This window comes from Triturus cristatus, chromosome 6, assembly GCF_964204655.1.
Source record: "Triturus cristatus chromosome 6, aTriCri1.1, whole genome shotgun sequence".
In the NCBI taxonomy this organism is placed as follows: Eukaryota; Metazoa; Chordata; class Amphibia; order Caudata; family Salamandridae; genus Triturus; species Triturus cristatus.
The window spans coordinates 115,111,008-115,132,243 of NC_140589.1; the positions used below are offsets into that span (position 1 = coordinate 115,111,008).

Below are 21,236 nucleotides of genomic sequence, written 5' to 3' on the forward strand. Positions count from 1 at the left end.
TGAGTTTCGGTTGTTTTGGGTCCTGTTTGCCCATGTCGCAGACCGTTCGTGGAGCCAGCAGGAGTAGCTTTCCAATGACTCCCAGTCAAATAGGCAGTGCCTAGTACGGGTGTATCCATGGAACACCCCCTTATCCAGCAGAGAATCCACCAGGCACCGTCCGCTCACCAGCCCCACCGCGATGCGGCTAAACAGTGGCAGTTATACATTCACCCGCAATCTCCCCTGCAGCGAGCCGTGACACTATCGCAGCCTCAGCACTGCTGGTCCTGTGGAAGCAGAGAGAGTCCATGCGGCGCGCACAATGCCCTCCAGTCCAATATAGCTCCTCCTTTAGGTATGATTGATGCAGTCAGTATGTGGCAGCAAGGCGAAAGCATAGGGAAACGCTGGCTATACTGTCCATAAAGTGGAGCTGTCAGCAGCAGTTCTTTAAAACTGCGTTCCTACCCCACAATCACCGGTATGAAAGTCTCAACGGGCAGCATACTCAGGGCCACGCAGTTACACAGCGCACCACTAGCCCCCGCTCACTCCGGCCCCGCCGATGCGGAGATTTTTGCCGCACATATAAAAATATACCCCCGTTACCGCTCCCGCCAGGGCAGCCAGCACTGGCACGAAATGGCTGCCACTTTGTCTCTCGGATCTCCGCCACCCGATGCCTCCTCAACTAATGAGTAACCCCAGCGGCGTCGCCAGGACCTTCCACCCGTCACCTCTGCAGCCGATGTGACCGTAGGCCAGACACAGGGAGTCAAAGGCCTACCACGGCAGCCGCAACACGGCCTCAAGTTTCACTACAGCCGGCCTCGCTCGCCCAGCGCCTCAGGGCGGTCCCAGTACTCCATGCAACAGGAGCCAAATCTTTGCCGCAGGGGCACCACCTACTTCGAGCGATTGCTCGCTGAATGCAGCCCACCTTGTGTCACAGGTCAGGATATTGTAGCACCGTTAATGCCCACCATTTAATCAGATCATCAGCAGGATGTTGTCTCGGCCGGCGGAGCTCACCTAGCAGGCGGCCATTTTGCAGCTCGGCAGGCCCCTATTCCCTGAACCTTAACTCTGCTAGTCAAGTACTTACCTGAAAGCCGATAACCTACATTTTCTCCATAGAGTAACATTGACTGGTTTCACTTGGAAATTCTTCTAAGTGTCGAGTTTTAAAACGTTTTAATATTCACTAAAATTCGCCCGTTCAACGAAAACAAAATTACTCACCTGTTACCAGGAAAGATCCAAGTGCTGGATCTTGGTGCAGGGTATGCTCAGACGTGAGTCCCTTGCTTACTTTGCCACTGGATTCAAGCAAGCCTGGCTGAAGACGGCTGAAATGCCAGAAACCGGTCCTAGGAAGCTTGTTTCCGGTCCAGGGAAGGCATGGCTTGGCAGTTCGGGCTGGACTGTTCCCATGAGGCAAAGGGTCAGACTGATTTGCATATGGCCATGTCTGAACTGGGGTGGCAGAGTGGGCTAAAGAACGGTGATGGATCAAACCCAGATCTGTTGACTGGGTGTGAGTGTTTGATTGATTCTGATGCTCCGTCCATCACCACCCCCTTTTGTACCGCTTTGTTTGCCATAAGTTGGCAGGGTATGCTCAGACGTGAGTCCCTTGCTCACTTTGCCACTGGATTCAAGCAAGCCTGGCTTAAGACGGCTGAAATGCCAGAAACCGGTCCTAGGAAGCTTGTTTCCGGTCCAGGGAAGGCATGGCTTGTCAGTTCGGGCTGGACTGTTCCCATGAGGCACAGGGTCAGACTGATTTGCATATGGCCATGTCTGAACTGGGGTGGCAGAGTGGGCTAAAGAACGGTGATGGATCAAACCCAGATCTGTTGACTGGGTGTGAGTGTTTGATTGATTCTGATGCTCCGTCCATCACCACCCCCTTTTGTACCGTTTTGTTTGCCATAAGTTGGCAGGGTATGCTCAGACGTGAGTCCCTTGCTCACTTTGCCACTGTATTCAAGCAAGCCTGGCTGAAGACGGCTGAAATGCCAGAAACCGGTCCTAGGAAGCTTGTTTCCGGTCCAGGGAAGGCATGGCTTGGCAGTTCGGGCTGGACTGTTCCCATGAGGCACAGGGTCAGACTGATTTGCATATGGCCATGTCTGAACTGGGGTGGCAGAGTGGGCTAAAGAACGGTGATGGATCAAACCCAGATCTGTTGACTGGGTGTGAGTGTTTGATTGATTCTGATGCTCCGTCCATCACCACACCCTTTTGTACCGCTTTGTTTGCCATAAGTTGGCAGGGTATGCTCAGACGTGAGTCCCTTGCTCACTTTGCCACTGGATTCAAGCAAGCCTGGCTGAAGACGGCTGAAATGCCAGAAACCGGTCCTAGGAAGCTTGTTTCCGGTCCAGGGAAGGCATGGCTTGGCAGTTCGGGCTGGACTGTTCCCATGAGGCACAGGGTCAGACTGATTTGCATATGGCCATGTCTGAACTGGGGTGGCAGAGTGGGCTAAAGAACGGTGATGGATCAAACCCAGATCTGTTGACTGGGTGTGAGTGTTTGATTGATTCTGATGCTCCGTCCTTCACCACCCCCTTTTGTACCGCTTTGTTTGCCATAAGTTGGCAGGGTATGCTCAGACGTGAGTCCCTTGCTCACTTTGCCACTGGATTCAAGCAAGCCTGGCTGAAGACGGCTGAAATGCCAGAAACCGGTCCTAGGAAGCTTATTTCCGGTCCAGGGAAGGCATGGCTTGGCAGTTCGGGCTGGACTGTTCCCATGAGGCACAGGGTCAGACTGATTTGCATATGGCCATGTCTGAACTCGGTTGGCAGAGTGGGCTAAAGAACGGTGATGGATCAAACCCAGATCTGTTGACTGGGTGTGAGTGTTTGATTGATTCTGATGCTCCGTCCATCACCACCCCCTTTTGTACCGCTTTGTTTGCCATAAGTTGGCAGGGTATGCTCAGACGTGAGTCCCTTGCTCACTTTGCCACTGGATTCAAGCAAGCCTGGCTGAAGATGGCTGAAATGCCAGAAACCGGTCCTAGGAAGCTTGTTGCCGGTCCAGGGAAGGCATGGCTTGGCAGTTCGGGCTGGACTGTTCCCATGAGGCACAGGGTCAGACTGATTTGCATATGGCCATGTCTGAACTGGGGTGGCAGAGTGGGCTAAAGAACGGTGATGGATCAAACCCAGATCTGTTGACTGGGTGTGAGTGTTTGATTGATTCTGATGCTCCGTCCATCACCACCCCCTTTTGTACCGGATCTTGGTGCCCAGCACTGACCTTGAAAAGTAACTATAACTGCGATTTTCCGATAACCAAACTTTCCTCCATAGGATAACATTGCCTGGTTTTTACCAGAAATTCTTCTAAGTGTCGATTTTTTTTTTTTATTTAAAAGAAAAACAGGCATGTTTACTATCGGTTCACCAAATTGAACAGATGACCAATAGGCAGTACAGTTAGGAAAAACATCAAAAGCTCATTACACAGTACAACATAGGAGTCATCGGTAAACACATACTATTCAATATCAACGGCATTGTCATTCGTGCTCCCAGGCGGTTTACATATATCCCCCCGAAATGAGTTCCAAGCCCCCCATATGTGTGACCATTTCTTCGGACACCCCCTAGAGACATATATAGGAACCTCCGTTACCATGCACCAGTCCATATCCTTGGCCCAGTCTGCAACACCTGGGGGATTCGGGGGCTCTCCACATACGTGCAACATTTCGCTTGGCCACCATGTAACCCAAGATGACCCAGATTCTCTCTTTTGCGGTAAGGTCCCAGGGTTCCCATATATTCAATAAGATCAGTTTGATATTCCTGTGTATCTGCTGCCCCAGTACTTCCTCCATCTTAAGTGTCACCCCCTCCCAATATTTCTGTATGGCTGCACATTCCCAAAAGGTATGAATAAAGGTGCCCTCCTGCCCACATCGTCGTGCACAATCACTATCTTGGGTGTAGCCCATATGGACCAGTGAAGGTCCAGACAGATGGGTTCTGTGAAGGATTTTCAACTGGACCAGTTGGGATCTAGAGGAGATGGCAACCTCGCGCGGAGACGCCACTGCAGCCCGCCATTCCTCGTCATCCAGCCCAGCCATGTCGTGGTCCCATTTACTTCTTAGACGGATCAGAGGATCTGACATGTTTTTCAGGAGCTTTTTGTATATGAGAGATTTGGCCTTTTCAGGCAAGTCGCCGTCAAGAATCCTGTCCTCCAGCGGAGAGGATTCAGGGAGATCTGCACCCCTTGGGAGAACCGCCAGCAGAGCGTGTCTAATTTCAAGATATCGAAATCGCGCAGAGTCTGCCATTTCGTATTCCTGCTGCAATTGGGAAAATGGTATGACCTCGCCCGACTTCCAAAAGTCCCCAATGCTGGAGATTCCAATGACATCCCATTTGTCAAAACCCAGGGAACGCGATAACCGACCCCGTTGATCACAGTCCCAGAGCGGCGTGGCGCGAGTAAGCTTACCCTCCCAACCCAGGCTTCTGATTGTTGTCTTTCCATGCCTGCACAGCATGTTGAGTCGGGCCGGAGAGGACGGGTGACACCGATTTTTTTTTTTTTTTCTTTTTTTTTTTTTTTTTATACAACGCCCCCTCAAATCCGCCTCCCGGGAGGAGCCAACGGTCTATCCGAAAGGCTGGGTCATCGTGCTGGAGATACCTGCATTGGTTGATAGCCACGAGCTGCGAGGGCCAATAATATTTTTTCATGCCAGGGAGCCCGATGCCACCGTCAAACTATCCCAGAGTGAGTGTCTGTGTGGCGATGCGGGGGGGGGGGGGGCTTACCCTCCCACAGCAAGTCCCACACCATAGACTCAAGCTCTTTGAGGTACGACGCCGCGACCGGGAGGGGCGTATTCTGCAACGCATACAGCAGACTGGGGAGGGACATCATCTTAAATAATGCTGTTCGCCCCAGGAGAGTTAAGGGGAGAGACCTCCAGTGCTGGCTGAACGTCACTAAGTGTCGATTTTTGAAACATACAAATATTCCTTAAAAATCGCCTGTGTAACAAAAAACATTTCTTTCAACTGTTTACAGGAGATGCACCAGGGCTGAATCCAGTATCCAGCCCAGAGTAAGAAAAAGCTATGCAAAGTAATTGATATTGCCTTTACTTAAAAATTCCCTTTGAGCTCAATGTTATAATTGTGTTTAAATTGTGTTGCCTATTGCCAAAACTGTAACTATTGCATTTAAAAGTCTATTGCTTATTGAAAGTATACAACTAGAGCATTTCATTCTGAGAAAGTATTTTGATACCTACTTGTGGTTCTAAAAAACAAAAAACTATATATTTTTATATACAAAGCAATTGGCCTAGGCTCTAGAGTTTAGTTCTTGAGTGTGGGAGACCATTTGCTGACTGAGTGTGTACAACAAGTGCTTTACATTGTCCTCTGATACTGCCTTACTGCTCGACCAAGCTACCACTTTAGAGAATAAGGTTAAATCTAACTTTTGCCTCTGCCAAACCTCCGGGGACTGTGGACTCTGTACACACTGTATCTTACCTTGGTGCAGTATATACAGAGCCACCTTCTTACAATAAGCAAGTAATAATAATAATGATAATACTGGACGTCCACTGCAAAAAATAGGCACTATTAAATGGAAGTAATCAAACACAAGAAATGCACCCTGTCAAATGAAAGCATGGAAACCTAAAATATATACATAGAATAAAACGTAGGATTATAACACACATATAAATGAAAGCCAATAAATACAAACCACTGAATACCTGAATGTGTACACAGAGACACTCACACATTACAATACTAATAATCAGAAAAAATACCTCACTGGCTGCAATAGCTTCATCTTGGACTACACAATACTGAGGCTCCCAAATGAAAATCCGGGGTCCAAGAGACTTCTCAAGCCTGGAAATGCATCACTGAGTGGACGCGTCCGTCCCTTAGGAAGAGACCCCAGACTTTCCAAGTCAAGCGACCCCCAGTTTTACATTATTCTCGATGCACTAGAAGTTTCAGAGACGACCGGCTCTGCACTAAGGAAGCTTCCCAGAGTTGACCAATCTCCACAAGCATTCCAAAGGCAAAGGATTTCTCATGTATTCTTCTGCCCTTCCACACTACGTGTTTCCCTTATCTTGTACCAGTTTAAGAAAGTACAAAATATTTCAAGAAGTACAAAAACACCCTTCAAAGAGTAAAACAATCTTAAACGCGAATAGCCTGATTAACCGTGAGTAACCTGGTGGCCTGCTTATGTGTGCAAAACTCAGGAGTCAGGATTCAAAATGGCATGAGGGCATGTCAAAGCAAATAATGAAAACTTCATAAAACTTCCCAATGTACAACAAAATGCACATTTTGGCATCACTGCCTATAGCACTACACTCTGAGACAGAAAAGTACATTTCACACATTTTGTTCCAAGCAAGGCTGGTTTGAAACACTCCTACTCTGCAGCTTTAAGAGACACGAAATGAAATACCAAGGGAAAATTTAAGTGCAGATATCTTACATTCAAGATAGAATAAATAAAAACACATGGAATCTATTAAAATAATGGTAGTTATAAGTCAATAGATGGGAGTGCCTATAGCACTACACCATACTAAACATATTAAAAGACTCAAGTGTGATGATCTAGTGCACTCAGTGACAGTGGAAAAACAGTCAGATTTGAATTACCTGCTGTATTATCCTCTTTAGAACCATATAAAGAAAACATTTGCAGGATTTCATGAAGCATGATTTTAGTACTGCCCAAGGGACGACTTCTTTCTGGTGACGTTTTTTTCTCCCATGGTTAGACTGACATGACTATTCTGGTATTGTTTGGTTAGTGTAGTGTAATTGTTCTGTGAAGGATTTCCTTAGTTTAGCTTTGATGAAAGCTTTGTTCGATCAATCTAGTTCTAACACTACGTTATTGAAAGTATGTTACTATGGAAAGTGAGGGTGTAAAAAGGGACTCTGTTAAGTATGTGGGGCAACTACTAAATGATAATCATAAGGTTGAGAAACCGGTATATTTTGTGTGTTCAATAAGTCTTGCAATTGCATGCTGAGTACAGGATAATTCATGTGTTTTCATATCCACATTTTGTTAATGTCACAGGTTATTATCTGATCCAGAAACATTCATCCCATATGTTGGGGCTGACCTCCAAACCAGTGACGCAGACACAGAAAATTCTAAAGCATTATATCGTTCAAGAGTATGTATTCATCATCACACAAATATTTTGTTTAAAAGTTAATTGACAATTTATCAGTTTGCTCTGTTTCATAAGGCTTTCTAATGTACGTATACACAGAAAGAGCCTTTGTTCTTAACCTATATATCGAAAAGCTGTTAGAATATGAATCCATGTTGTATAGTTTGGAGTTTACACTACAGACTGTCCCTATCTCACCAGTCTGTTTTTGATCTCAATCATTAAATTAGTCTCCTTATTTTAATGAAACTCATCCACAAAACAGTAATGCAAATTTGATAGATTATAAAAACATTTCTCTTCCAGGGGATACTCATCAAAGTCATAAGCACTGAATAATCCCCGCCCATGTGCGGGACCCTGGAGCATATACAAAAATGCATATATATGTGTATGTTTAGAACCACAAGTACATAGCACTTCCAAAACATACATATATACATTTATATACATATAAATATGCAGCCTATAATAGGTCCAATAGACTAAAACGTCAAAATTATATGGATATCTTACTATAAGAAAATAATATCACATGTAAATAATGCAACATAGAACATATACTGCAGTAGTGTTCAACAACAACCCTTTATTTTCATAAAGAAAAACAGGTAATTGCAGGAAAATTTGTTCTTAGGCTGCATAGATGAATAATCATCGCAGTATAACAGAAAAGTGGCACCCTGCCTTTAAGGCTTCAGAGAACCTGGACACCGTGACTTTAAGACCTCCAGCAGCCCCCTGCTCCCATCATGCACCACAGGTGATAGTTAGGTCAGTTCTTTTTTCCGGCTCCTTCTGTGAGGATCCTGGAGCTTGAGCTCAGTCTTTTTTTTACTTTTCCAGTCAGAAATTTATTTTCTACTACTTCATTCAACATTTTTATTTGCTGGTAGTATTTTCTAACTATTTTCTGAAATGTTCACTATCTTTTTATCTTTTTATGTCAGAAATGCCAGCTTTGTTTAACAAATGTCCTTCCTGTGGGAAGAAAATAGCGAAATCTGACCCTCACTCTGTGTGTATTGTGTGTTTGCCATCCTCACACAATCCACAGAAGTGTTACTACTGTCTACAATTTTCTAAAAGAACTCTACATGACAGAGAGAAGATCAGACTTCATGCATCAATGGAGAGAGGAAAATCCAAAAATGGCATTGAAGCACATTCCAAGAAGCCCTCCTCTCAGGGATTATATAATACGTGTTGATCTGCTTCCCCCAGCTTCCAGAGTGCTCGCTGTCCGCATCGAAATCGGCGTCAGGAAAGCAAGTAAGTCACTTTACGACGTTGAGGGACAGATCGCCGTCGAAGAGCCGAGAACCGACGTCCACAAAAAGTAAGTCGCCGTCGAGGCTCGAAGTATGTGAGTGAAGACAAAGCCAAGTCGACGTCTAAACACCCATCGACGAGGTACCGGTCGATGTCGAGATCTCCGCTACCTCCTCGGAGGTCGGCGTCGAGAGGTTCGGCAATGAAAAACCTCTCTCCGACCCACAGATGGTCGACGTCGAGGGCTCGGTCGACCACGAGAAAGTCGACGTCACAGACCCAACATACCAGTCGAGGTCCAACGTCGAGAAGACTGTCATGGTCGCTGTCGAGGAGACCGACGTCGAGAACATCATCGCAGAGACACGAATCATCAAGTGTGTCTCCACAGCGGTCGACGTCGGTGGTGGCTTTATCTCGGTCGACGTTGAGGCAGCGTTCGATGTCGAGGGACAGGATGGTTGCCACTTCAGGAGACGCACCAGAAAAACCAAGATCAACGTCGAGAACACAGTGGTCGACAGCGAGAGAAGTGTCATCTTCCCCTGGAATCAACATTATACAACTCACACCGGAGGGATCTCCGGCTCCAGGAGAAAAGTCCCCTACAAACTTATCTCCACAATGGCTGGAGAGTATACAGCACTGGAAGACGTAATCTAGAGTTCCAGGCGCGGAATTCTCCAAGTTGCTATCACCACCCAGAGTCTCTGAGAGACCCCCTCCACGCAGGTCTCCAAGAAGCTCCCGATCACCTGTGGAAAGGCGTTCCAGATCAAGATCTCGCCGCTCTCCTACTCCTAAGAGAAGACGTAGATCTCCGACAACAACTACGTCAACAAGGTCTTCCATTAGAGATTACTCTCCTACTCTATCCACTATACCCCCATCCAGGGTGTCCCCGATAGACGATCTCGGAACTTTTAATAAAGTCCTTTGCAGAGGTGCCAACAAGCTTAATATCACGATGTTTACACCTCCAGTTTCGACGTCAGTCATCTTTGAGACTTTACATCACAAGTCTTCTGCAAAGCCTCTGCTGCCTTTGATGCCAGGTCTGCTGAATCCAGCAATGCAGACCTTTCTTACTCCGGCCACGGTGGTTTCAGTTCCCACACAAATATCCAAGAAATATAAGGCTCCAGAGCAGGACCCGTTTTTTCTTCGCGCAGTCCCACCTCCAGACTCAGTGATAGTGGCTGCAGCCAGGAAAGCACATCCGGCTACATCTTCTTCTACTGTCCCACCAGAGAAGAACAGTAAAAATATGGACTCGTTGAGCAGACAAATGTGCAGTACATCGGCTTTGGTGATGAAGGTAACTAGTGCTTCCGCCCTGCTGGGCAGGTACGATAGATCTCTCTGGGACTCTTTGACGAGATTTACAGAGAAGCTTCCGAAGGAAGAAGGTGGGCTGGTAGCTAATCAAATTATCAGTGCAGCCGCAAATGCATCTGACTTGGTGGCCCTTGGATACTCTCATGGCATATGCTCAAGGAGATCGGCGTGGCTTTGTCTTACGGGACTAAAACCTGATACGCAGAGAAGGATCACGAACCTTCCATTCAACGGATCCTCTCTGTTCGGTTCCCATGCGGATGACAAAATGTCCAAGATGAAGAACGACTTGGACACCTTGAAAGCTGTTAGCTTAGAAAAAAGGGAAGTGTTTAGGCGTAGATTCCGTCCCTATGATCGACGTTCCTCTCAACAGAGGGTTCAAACCCCTCACTGGAACACATAAAATCAGGGTCAGCAATCCAGGTCCCAGTACCAACAAAGAAGACCTGGACGAGGGAGAGGATCTACAAAACAGCAACCTAACGCTCCTAAACAATCATCAAAGCAATGAGGAATGGCTTCCTCTATGCCCGTTGACCCCTCCGGTGGGAGGAAGTGTTATGTTACATCTGGAGGAGTGGGAGAAGTGAACAAAGGACAAGTGGGTTTTAAATATTGTGCAGAATGGTTATCTGCTAAGGTTAAAATCACCACCACCAACAGTTCCTCCACAGCAAAGGCCTCTTCAAAGACACCACTTGCTACAAGCAGAAGTAAACGTTCTCCTACGAAAACATGCCATAGAAAAAGTCCCTATTTCACAAAAAGCAGGGGATTAATTCCCGCTATTTTCTGGTTCAGTAAAGAGGGCCTACCAAAGAATACAGACCAATACTCGACTTAAGGCTGCTGAACAAGTGCATTCGCAAAGAGAAATTTTGCATGTTGGCGTTACATCAAACATTCCCTCAACTTCATCAGGGAGATTGGATGAGTGCAATAGACTTACAGGACACGCACTTTCATATTCCATTGTCCATTAAACATCGAAAATTTCTACAATTTCAAGTGTCTGCCCAACATTTTCAATTCAAGGTTCTCCCGTTCTGGCTCAAATCAGCCCCCAAGTGCATGGCAGTGGTGGCAGCTTTTCTTCGCAAGCAATGGATATTCATATACCCCTATCTGGACGACTGGCTTCTGAAGAGCTCGTCACCTGCTCTGCTTCAGAGTCATCTTTCGTACTGTCTGCAACTACTAAACAGGTTGGGCCTTCATGTAAACTACAAGAAATCAATCTTCAACCCATCCCACAAGATCCACTATCTGGGTACCTTACTGGATACCGCAGAAGCAAGCGTGTGTCTTTCGGAGGAGAGGTTATCCTCAATTCAAGAGAAATGCCGCAACCTTCTTCTCACACAGTATCCCTCAGTCAGGCAGGTATCATCACTGCTGGGATCGATGGCATCATGCATCTTCATCGTACCAAATGCCAGGCTGAACATGCGTCCGTTGCAGCAATCTCTGGAAGATCAAAGGATGCAAGTGTTAGGGCGCTGGGAGGATCAGCTGCTTCTCTCCCAATCGGCCAAAGATTCCATCATATGGTGGATGAAGAGATCCAATCCGATGAAAGGAGTTCCCTTTCACCCGGACCCTCCTGCACAAACGATAGTCATAGATGCTTGACTCCAGGGATGGGGTGCTCACATGGGGGTTCTTCAAGTTCAAGGACTGTGGTCAGAGACAGAACAAAGGTACCATATCAATCTCTTAGAGTTGAGAGCAGTGCACTTAGCTCTCAAATCATTATACCCGTCACTTCAATCTCAGTACCTTCTGATCCAATCGGACAACACAACCACGATGCATTACATAAACAGGGGGGTACCCGATCGAGGCCCCTTTCTCTTGAGTCTCAAAGCATCTGGAAGTGGCTTCTTGTAAGAGACTTGAACATTCTGGCAATGCATCTCCTGGGGTCTCTCAACGTCCAGGCGGATTCCTTGAGCAGAGAATACATAGAAGCTCACGACTGGTCGCTCAACGACGAAGTCATTCAAAGCATCTTCCGAAACTGGGGAACCACAGACATCGACCTGTTTGCAGACGCTGTAAACGCAAAATGCCTCGTCTTCGCATCCAGGTTTCCCCAACCAGGATCTTGGGGCAATGCCCTTTTGCTAAATTGGTCTCAGACATTACTGTATGCTTTTGCACCAATTTTGTTGATTCCCACAGTGACCAACAAGTTTTACAGGACCAATTCCAGAATGATCTTGATAGCTCCAGAGTGGCCGCGTCAGTGGTGGTATCCAGATCTTCTTCAGCTATCAGAAGTCCCGCACAGGAAGTTACCATGCCAGCCAGATCTACTATCCAAGAACGAAGGGAAGGTATTCCACCCCAATCTACCATCCCTGCGGTTGACGGCATGGCTCCTGAAGTCCTTCAATACGGACGTCTAGACTTGCCTCCAGAATATATGAACATTCTTAAAGAGGCTAAGAGGCCTTCCACTAGACAGTCCTATGCTTTTAAGTGGAAGAGGTTCTACTTATGGTGCACGAACAATGGACATGAACCCGTCCGGGGTCAGGAATAGGTGCTTTTACCATATTTACTGCATTTGGCCAAATCCGGTTTTACATATTCCTCTATTAAGGTGCATCTTGCAGCTATTACAGTGTATAGAAAATCACCTAATCAAATTTCCTTATTCAAGATCACTGTGGTCAAAGATTTTCTCGAGGGATTAAGAAAGGTTTAATCAATCAATCAATCAATCAATCATAGGCATTTGTATAGCGCACTGCTCACCTGGAGGGTCTCAATGCGCTGGGGGGGGGAGGGGGAACGCTACTGCTCGAACAGCCAGGTCTTGAGTTGCTTCCTGAAGGCGAGATGGTCTTGCGTTGTCCGGAGGTGGATGGGGAGGGAGTTCCATGTCTTGGCTGCCAGGTAGGAGAAGGATCTTCCTCCGGCGGTGGCTCTGCGGATGCGGGGGATGGTGGCGAGAGCGAGGCTGGCGGAGCGGCGCCGGCGGGTGGGCTTGTGGAAGGTCAGGCGGCTGTTGAGGAACTTGGGGCCCAGGTCGTGGAGGGCCTTGTGTGCGTGGGTGAGGAGTCGGAACGTGATTCTTTTGTTGACGGGGAGCCAGTGCAGGTCTCTCAGGTGTCCGGAGATGTGGCTGTGTTGGGGGATGTCCAGGATGAGTCGTGCTGAGACGTTCTGGATCCGTTGGAGTTTCTTCTGGAGTTTGGCGACGGTGCCGGCGTAGAGGGCGTTCCCGTAGTCCAGCCGACTGGTGACGAGGGCCTGGGTGACCGTCTTCCTGGTCTCGGTGGGGATCCACCGGAAGATCTTTCGAAGCATGCGCAGGGTGTTGAAGCATGAAGACAAGACGGCGTTGACTTGTCTGGTCATCGAGAGGGAGGAGTCCAGGATGAAGCCTAGGTTGCGTACGTGGTCCGTTGGCTTGGGGGTGGCTCCCAGGGCGGGGGGCCACCAGGAGTTGTCCCAGGCGGAGGGTGATGATCCCAGGATGAGGACCTCCGTCTTGTCTGAGTTCAGTTTCAGGCGGCTGTTCTTCATCCATTCGGCGACGTCTTTCATCCCTTCGTGTAGGCTGGCTCTGGCGGCGTCCGGGTCGCTGGTGAGGGAGAGGATCAGCTAGCTGGGTGTCGTCGGCGTAGGTGATGATCTTGAGGTTGTGTTGACGTGCGATGGTTGCGAGGGGGCTCATGTAGACGTTGAAGAGGGTGGGGCTGAGCGATGACCCTTGTGGAACGCCGCAGATGACTTCGGTGGCCGCTGACCGGAACGGGGGGAGGCGGACTCTCTGGGTTCTTCCGGCGAGGAATGAGGTGATCCACTCCAGGGCCTTCTCCTGGATGCCGGTGTTGTTCAGGCGCTGTACCAGGGTGCGGTGGCAGACAGTGTCGAACGCTGCGGAGAGGTCCAGGAGGATGAGGGCCGCAGTTTCCCCGTTGTCCATTAGGGATCTGATGTCGTCTGTGGCTGCGATGAGGGCGGTCTCCGTGCTGTGGTTGGCTCGGAAGCCAGATTGCGAGTGGTCGAGGGATCCGTTGGTCTCGAGTAAGGCGGCTAGCTGTCTGTTGACGGTCTTCTCGATGACTTTGGCAGGAAACGGGAGGAGCGAGATGGGGCGGTAGTTCTTGAGGTCGGAGGGGTCTGCAGTTGGTTTCTTCAGCAGGGCACTGATCTCGGCGTGTTTCCAGCACTCCGGGAAGGTGGCGGTGTTGAAGGAGGCGTTGATGATGTCGCGGAGGTGGGGTGCGATGATGTGGTCGGCCGTGTTGAAGATGTGGTGTGGGCAGGGGTCCGTAGAGGATCCGGAGTGGATGGTGTTCATTGTGCGTGTTGTGTCTTCGGTGCTGACTGGGGTCCAGGTGCGGAGGGTGGCGGTGGGGGGCATCGGTTCGGTGGTGGGGTTCGTGGTTGGTGGGCCGAAGCTGTTGTGAATGTTGGCGATCTTGTCGTGGAAGAAGGCTGCGAGGGAGTCACAGAGGACTTGCGAGGGAGTGATGTCATTGTTTCCGGCGTCGGGGTTGGAGAGCTCTTTGACGATGCTGAAGAGTTCCTTGCTGTTGTGGGTGTTGTTGTCCAGTCGTTCCTTGAAGGCTGTCTAATTTGTGGCGTGGATCAGTTGGTGGTGTTTGCGGGTCGTGTGTTTGAGGGCCGTCATGTTGTCTGTGGTCTGGTTGGTGCGCCAGGTGTTCTCCAGGGAGCGGCAGTTCTTCTTGGAGGTGATGAGCTCGTCTGTGAACCAGGAGGCTTTCTTGCTGCCGCGTCTGCTGGGGAGGTTCTTCTTCAGTGGTGCGAGGGCGTCTGCGCAGTTGGTGATCCACTGTGTGAGGTTGTTGGCGGCTTCGTTGGGGTCCGTTGAGCTGGTGGGGGGGTTCTGGCTGAGGAAGGTGGTGAGCTGGTCGCCGGTGATCTTGTTCCAGCTCCTGCGGGGGGCTTGTTGAGGGTGGTGGTGGGTCGTTGTTTTACTGAAGCTGAAGTGGACGCAGCTGTGGTCAGTCCACTGGAGATTGGTGGAGTGGCTGAAGGTGACGTATTTGCTGGATGAGAAGACTGGGTCAAGCGTGTGGCCAGCGTAGTGGGTGGGGGTGGTTACCAGTTGCTTGAGTCCGAGGTTGTCCAGGTTGTCCAGCAGAGCAGTGGTGTTGCGGTCCTTGTTGTCCTCCAGGTGGAAGTTGAGGTCCCCCAGGAGGATGTAGTCGGTGGAATTGATGGCGTGCGGGCTGACGAAGTCTGTGATGTCTTCGCTGAACTGTGTGCGTGGTCCCGGTGGTCTGTAGACGAGGGTGCCTCTGAGCGTGGTCTTGGGGTCGGTGTGTATCTGGAAGTGGAGGTGTTCGGCAGAGGTGAAGGTGTCATCGGAGTTGGTCGTGATGCGGATGGTGTTCTTGTGGATGATGGCAATGCCTCCTCCTGTCTGGTTGACGCGGTCCTTCCTGGTGATTTTGTAGCCTTCCGGGACGGCGATGGCGACGTCGGGCGCTGAGGAGGCGTTCATCCAGGTTTCCGTCAGGAAGGCGATGTCTGGTGCTGTCGAGTCGAGGAGGTTCCAGAGTTCGACGGCATGCCTGTGAACGGAGCGGGTGTTGAGCAGGATGCACATCAGGTGTTTGTTGCTGGGGCTCGGTTTAGCAGGTGCGGTGTTGGGTCGGAGGCCGGTGAAGCGGCAGGTCAGGCAGGTGAAGGGTCCGTGGGTGCGTGTCGGGGTGGCTCGGTAGCAGGTGGTGTTTCGGCCGGCGTTGAGTGCGTGGAGGGTTTTGGCGTCGTAGATGTGCAGGGTGTGCTGGTGAGGGCGAGGACCAGGGGGTCTGGCGCTGGGCGCTGTCCAGGCGCGGACGGGCGCAGACGGGCTTACCTTTGGCGCACCTTCGGCGCTCAATCGGCGCTCCAGCTGCGCGCGTCCGCTGCGCGGTCGCTCTGGGGGCGTCATAAGTAAGGAGCCGGGAGGGAGGAGCAGCTGGATGGCGGGAGCGGGGCGGCGAATGGAATCACAGGGGGGCGGGGCCGCAGGGAGGCAGCGGCGGGAAATTCCAAGAAGCAGCGGGCAGCGGGAAATTCCCAGGAGCAGCGGGAAATTCCCAAGAGCAGCGGGCAGCGAGCGAAGGAATCTGCAGGCAGGAGCGGCAGCAGTGAGTGGGGCGACCAAGCCCTGTGGAGGGCTGAGCGGTCACCCTCCAGTTAGAGCTCCTCCGCCATCCTTGGGAGTTTAACATTGTATTCCGCCTCACAGTATTGGATGGACTCCCTTTCTGAATACGTTGATGACAAAATTAACGCAATTCATAGCTCCTTTCCACTCCAAGAGAACACTGACATCTTACGAAACCATCTTTCTGTTCTTACCAGTTTTGCAGCGTGAATCGGATTCGTAGTCTTTCTTTTGTTTTTTTTTGTTTTTTTTTGTAGCCCAGGTGGGCGGCGACGACCCACCATTTGGTGCACCTCTCGTGACGTCGTCGTGCTTCCTGCGGAAGTCCCACCTTTGGGGCGCCATCTTCAGATTCTTTTTTCCGCCGTTGGGTCTGGATCGTCATCGGGAAGCTCCAGAATTACAATCGAAGGAAGAAGAAAGAAAAGCGAGTTTCGTCGATAACTACTACGAAGATGTCACAGGAAAGGAATAGATTACATCAGGAGCACGAAGAAAGGAAGTTTTGCGCATTTTTCTTCGACGCCCTTGGAGAATGCGCACTCAGAGGCCCTGAGCGCAATGGACAAGAAGCCATTCAAGTTCTGCCCTAACTGCCACCACAAGTTCGCGCAGAAGGACCAGCATCCGGTCTGCAACCTCTGCCTACCGGTCGACCACCAGAGTAAGGACTGCAACGCCTGCTCAGCCTTCACGCCGAAGACGCTCCGGGTGAGAGATTGGCAGAGAAGAGCCAACTCCAGCATGGATGGCAAGGGTAAGGCCCCGTCGCTCTACGATCTGGGCCTCTCCACGGACGATGAGGACAACGTCGCCGAGGGACCCGAAAACTTCACGGTTGTAGAGACCGACAAGAAAAATGAAGACGAGGTAAGAGAATCGTCGAGCTTAAAACAGAAAATACCTCGAAAACCCGAGGGTGACTCGAGAAAATCAGAGTGAAAGTCCACGAAGGGAGCCCCGGCGCCGAAAACTTCGACGACCAAGGGGGGAACCATGGACAAGAGGCCGAGCGGATCCTTCGAAAAGGACTCCCTGGTGCCGAAAGACGCCGAAAGGCAAGGATCGTCGAAGACAACCCATGAAACGGGACGCTCGACGCAGAAAGAACGGTCGACGTCGACGCAAGTTCCGTCGAAAAGGCCCGCGGTCGACGCCGAAAGCATCTCCGAGATGGAGAAAAAGAAGAGGCGGCTCGAGGCCGAAATGGAGAACATCCTTCAAAGGAAGAAGGAGTTCGACGCCAAGATGAAGGAATTCAAGATTCCAACGGCTCCACTGACGAACGTCGTCGAAGTCGAGGACAAATTCGACACCGAGGGGCTGACGAGAGATCTCGAAGAGGAAGACGAGACCTATTATGAAGGCGAAGCCGAGGAAGAAGACCAGCAGTCGTTCTACAGCTCGGCGCCATCTACCAGCCACAACATCGAATGGCAGGATCTCGACACCGAAAACCCGGAGGAGCCCGTGGACACGTACCCTTCGAGGCCTTCGCCACCCGACGACATCGGGGTGTACAATATGGTGGTCAGGAGCGCAGCGACTCGACGAAGAGAGGCCGAAAGCCGATTTCCTCCTCGAGACCCTGCTCCCCATCCAGACGAGGAGCCAATTCCTCCCCATGCTACAAAGTGTGATGAATCAGGGGAGAGAAGCCTTCAAGGAACCAGCGACCTGCTGTTCGATCACGCCCAGGACGGAGAAGAAGTATAAGCACTCTTCTCTGGACCCCCCTTACATCAAGGGTAGCATCACCGCCGACTCCATCATAGCTTCCGCGGCCAGGAGAAGGGCCAACGTACCAGCAACTTCGGGGCCACCACCTGATAAAGAAAGCAGGAGGATAGACCTCACAGGAAGAAAGATCGAGAGGAACGCCGCAATGCACTGGCGCATGGCGAATTCCAATGCACTTCTCAATAGGCACCAGTACCAGCACTGGGACGAGATGGGGGAGCTAGTAAAGCACCTCCCCGAAGAATACCGCCAGAGAGGCTCGCACCTGGTGGACGAAGGTAAAAACATCGCCAACTCTTGTATAAAGATGGCGTTGGACGGGGCAGAGACTTCGGCAAGCCTAATGGCCATAGGGGTCACCGAGAGAAGACATGCATGGCTAAGAATCTCGGGATTCAAACCGGAGGTGCAGAACAACATCCTTAGCACCCCCTTCAACGTAGAGACACTGTTCGGAGCAACAGTAGACGAGAAACTCACCCAGCTGAAAAAAGAAAACGAAATGGCAAGGTCCATGGGGGCCCTACAGCTGAGGGGAATGAGGCGAGGCAATCCCTCGAGGAGACCCTACGGTCGGGGAGGAAGCCAGCAGGGGGCGTCGCACCAGACGTTCCAGCAGGGTCAGCAGGGTGATAATCACGGACAACAAGGTCAACAGAAGCAAAACTGGCAGTACCAACCTCGGGGCAAGTCCTTTCGCGGGAGAGGGAACGGACGTGGCCAGAGGAGGAGAAGGGGTGACCAGCCCTCATCAAAGTGACTCAGCACGCAAGAGGACGCCTACCCTCGACATGCCCCCAAGGGTGAGGCGCAGTACAGTAACATCAGGGGGGAGAGAAGAATCAAAAGCCTACGAGCATACAACACCAGTAGGCGGAAGACTGAGGTTCTACCTTCAGGAGTGGCGGCGTATAACCACAGACAAGTGGATACTGAACGTTATGCAGTACGGATACTGCGTAGATTTGGAGAAAAGACCTCCAAATAGAAGACCAAAGGGAAGGCAGAGATCGGCTCAAGAACTGGCCCTTCTCAGAGAAGAAACACGGAAACTTCTAGAAAAAAGAGCCATAGAGGCAGTGCCGTTCAGAGAACGCAACAAAGGGGTCTACTCAAACTACTTCGTGGTCCCGAAAGTAGACGGAAACCTCAGACCCATCCTGCGTTACCTAAACAAGTTCATCAGAACGCAGAAGTTCAAAATGACTTCGCTGCAGGAGGTACTGCCCCAAATAAGAGACGGGGACTTCATGGTCACCGTGGACCTCAAGGATGCCTACCTGCACATCCCAATAAACAGAAGACACAAGGGCCTTCTAAGGTTCAACATCGACCAGGAACACTACCAGTTCACAACCCTGGCCTTCGGATTAAAATCGGCGCCAAGGGTTTTTACAAAATGCCTGTCGGCGGTCGCGGCCCACCTACGAAGGCAGGGGATCCATGTCTACCCCTACTTAGACGACAGGCTGGTCAAGGCAAACTCACGCGAGAAGTGCGAGAGGCACGCAAAACGCGTAACAGACACTCTGACGAACCTGGGGTTCTCGATTCACTGGGGAAAGTCATCGCTGGAACTGGAGCAGGTGAAGATTTTCCTGGGAGCAAAAATCAACTCCCTGAACAGCACAGTGGTGCCCAGCGACAGGAGGACAGATGCCCTACTAAAGGAGACGCAGCTCTACCAGAAGGGGCGAGCTCTGACAGTGAGGTCAGTGAGCAAGATGATGGGGATGATGGCGTCATGTATCCAGCTGGTGCCGAATGTACGCCTGCACATGAGACCATTCCAAGAATGGCTACAACAGCAATGGTCACAAGCAAACGGAAGTTGGGAGGATCTAGTGGTTGTTACGCATGCAGTGCAGGAGGAGATGACTTGGTGGAACAGAGACAACATGACAGCAGGGAGAAGCCTGACACCACCAAACCCAACAATGACCATTACCACGGACGCATCGCAAAAGGGATGGGGAGCGCACATGGACAACCTCAGAGTGAGGGGTCTGTGGGCTCCAGCAGATGCGGTTCGCCATATCAATTACCTCGAGTTGAAAACCATCTTGCTAGCCCTGAAGGCATTCCAGAGGCACCTGTACAACCAGAGGGTGTTGGTTCAAACAGACAACACCACGGCAATGTTCTACATCAACAAGCAGGGGGGTACACAGGTCGTTCCCTCTCTCCTCTCTGGCACAGGAGATTTGGAGATGGGCCATACCTCTCAGGATAGATCTACTGGCAATTCACCTACCGGGGAAGGACAATGTGGAGGCAGACTGGCTAAGCAGGCAGACCTCGGCATCGCACGAGTGGGAGCTCAATGGCCAGGAAACGGAGAAGCTTTTCCGGAGATGGGGAACTCCCACAATAGACCTATTTGCAACACGCCAAAATGCAAAATGCCAAAGCTTCGCGTCCAGGCAACCAGATCAGCAATCCCAGGGTAATGCCCTATGGATAAGCTGGTCGAGGACATTTGCCTACGCCTTTCCACCGATACCCCTGTTGCACAGAGTGCTCGACAAGTGCAGAACCAGCAACATGACTCTGATCCTAGTGGCTCTGCAGTGGGCAAGGCAGACATGGTTCTCACAAATTCAAGAAATGGCACAAGGCAATCCATACAGGTTCGAGAGGAGAAGGGACCTGCTCTCCATGCAAAACGGAGAGGTCCTGCATCCAGAGCCAGAGACCCTCAACCTGGCGGCATGGCTCCTGAAGACCTAGAGTTCGCGCACCTTAGATTGCCTCCTAGCACTATGCGGGTGCTACGGGAGGCAAGGAAACCAACTACACGAAAATGCTACAGCGCAAAATGGCAGAGATTTACTGTGTGGTGCAGGAAGTAGGGCCTGCAAAACAGAATGACAAGAGACTCAACAGTACTGAGGTACCTCACACACCTTCTAAAGAGTAACCTCTGCTCGAGCTCCCTAAGGGTACACCTAGCGGCGATCGTTGCCTACACCAGAGGTGAGAAGGGTGGAAGTTTCTTCACTTCGCAGGTGGTGAAGAGATTCATGGAAGGAGCCAAAAGAATGGCCCCTCCGAAAAGGTTGCCGCCGCCGGCATGGAATCTAAACGTGGTTCTGACGGAGCTCATGAAGGCACCGTTTGAACCCATTCACAAGGCCACACTGCAAATGTTGACGATGAAAACGGCCTTTCTAGTGGCCATAACCTCACTACGCAGGGTGAGCGAGCTTCAAGCACTAACACTACAGGAACCCTACATTCAGATTCACCAGGACAGGGTAGTCCTGAGGACAGACCCACACTTCATGCCCAAGGTGGTGTCGGCGTTCCACATGAATCAGAGTATTCAGATACCAAGTTTCTTCCAAAACCCGACTTCAAACGCAGAAAAGGCTCTGCACACCCTCGACGCTAGAAGAGCGGTGATGCACTACATTGAGAGAACCAAGGAACTCAGGAAATCAAAGCAGCTCTTTGTGTCCTTTGCTACTAGCTTCATGGGTAGACCAGTGACTAAGGGCACCATCGCTAGATGGATTGCCCTCACTATCCATTTCTGCCACAAAC

At 50.5% G+C, this 21,236-nt stretch overlaps 1 protein-coding gene across 1 annotated transcript in view; it reads left to right on the forward strand.

The window, feature by feature from the left end:
• The window catches only part of LOC146816481 (exportin-5-like), a 1,583,592-nt gene that overhangs the window by 610,535 nt on the left and 951,821 nt on the right, over positions 1-21,236 (forward strand). The window contains 1 exon segment of the mRNA XM_085610325.1: positions 7,099-7,198. Within this exon segment, the coding sequence (XP_085466451.1) occupies positions 7,099-7,198 (100 nt within the window).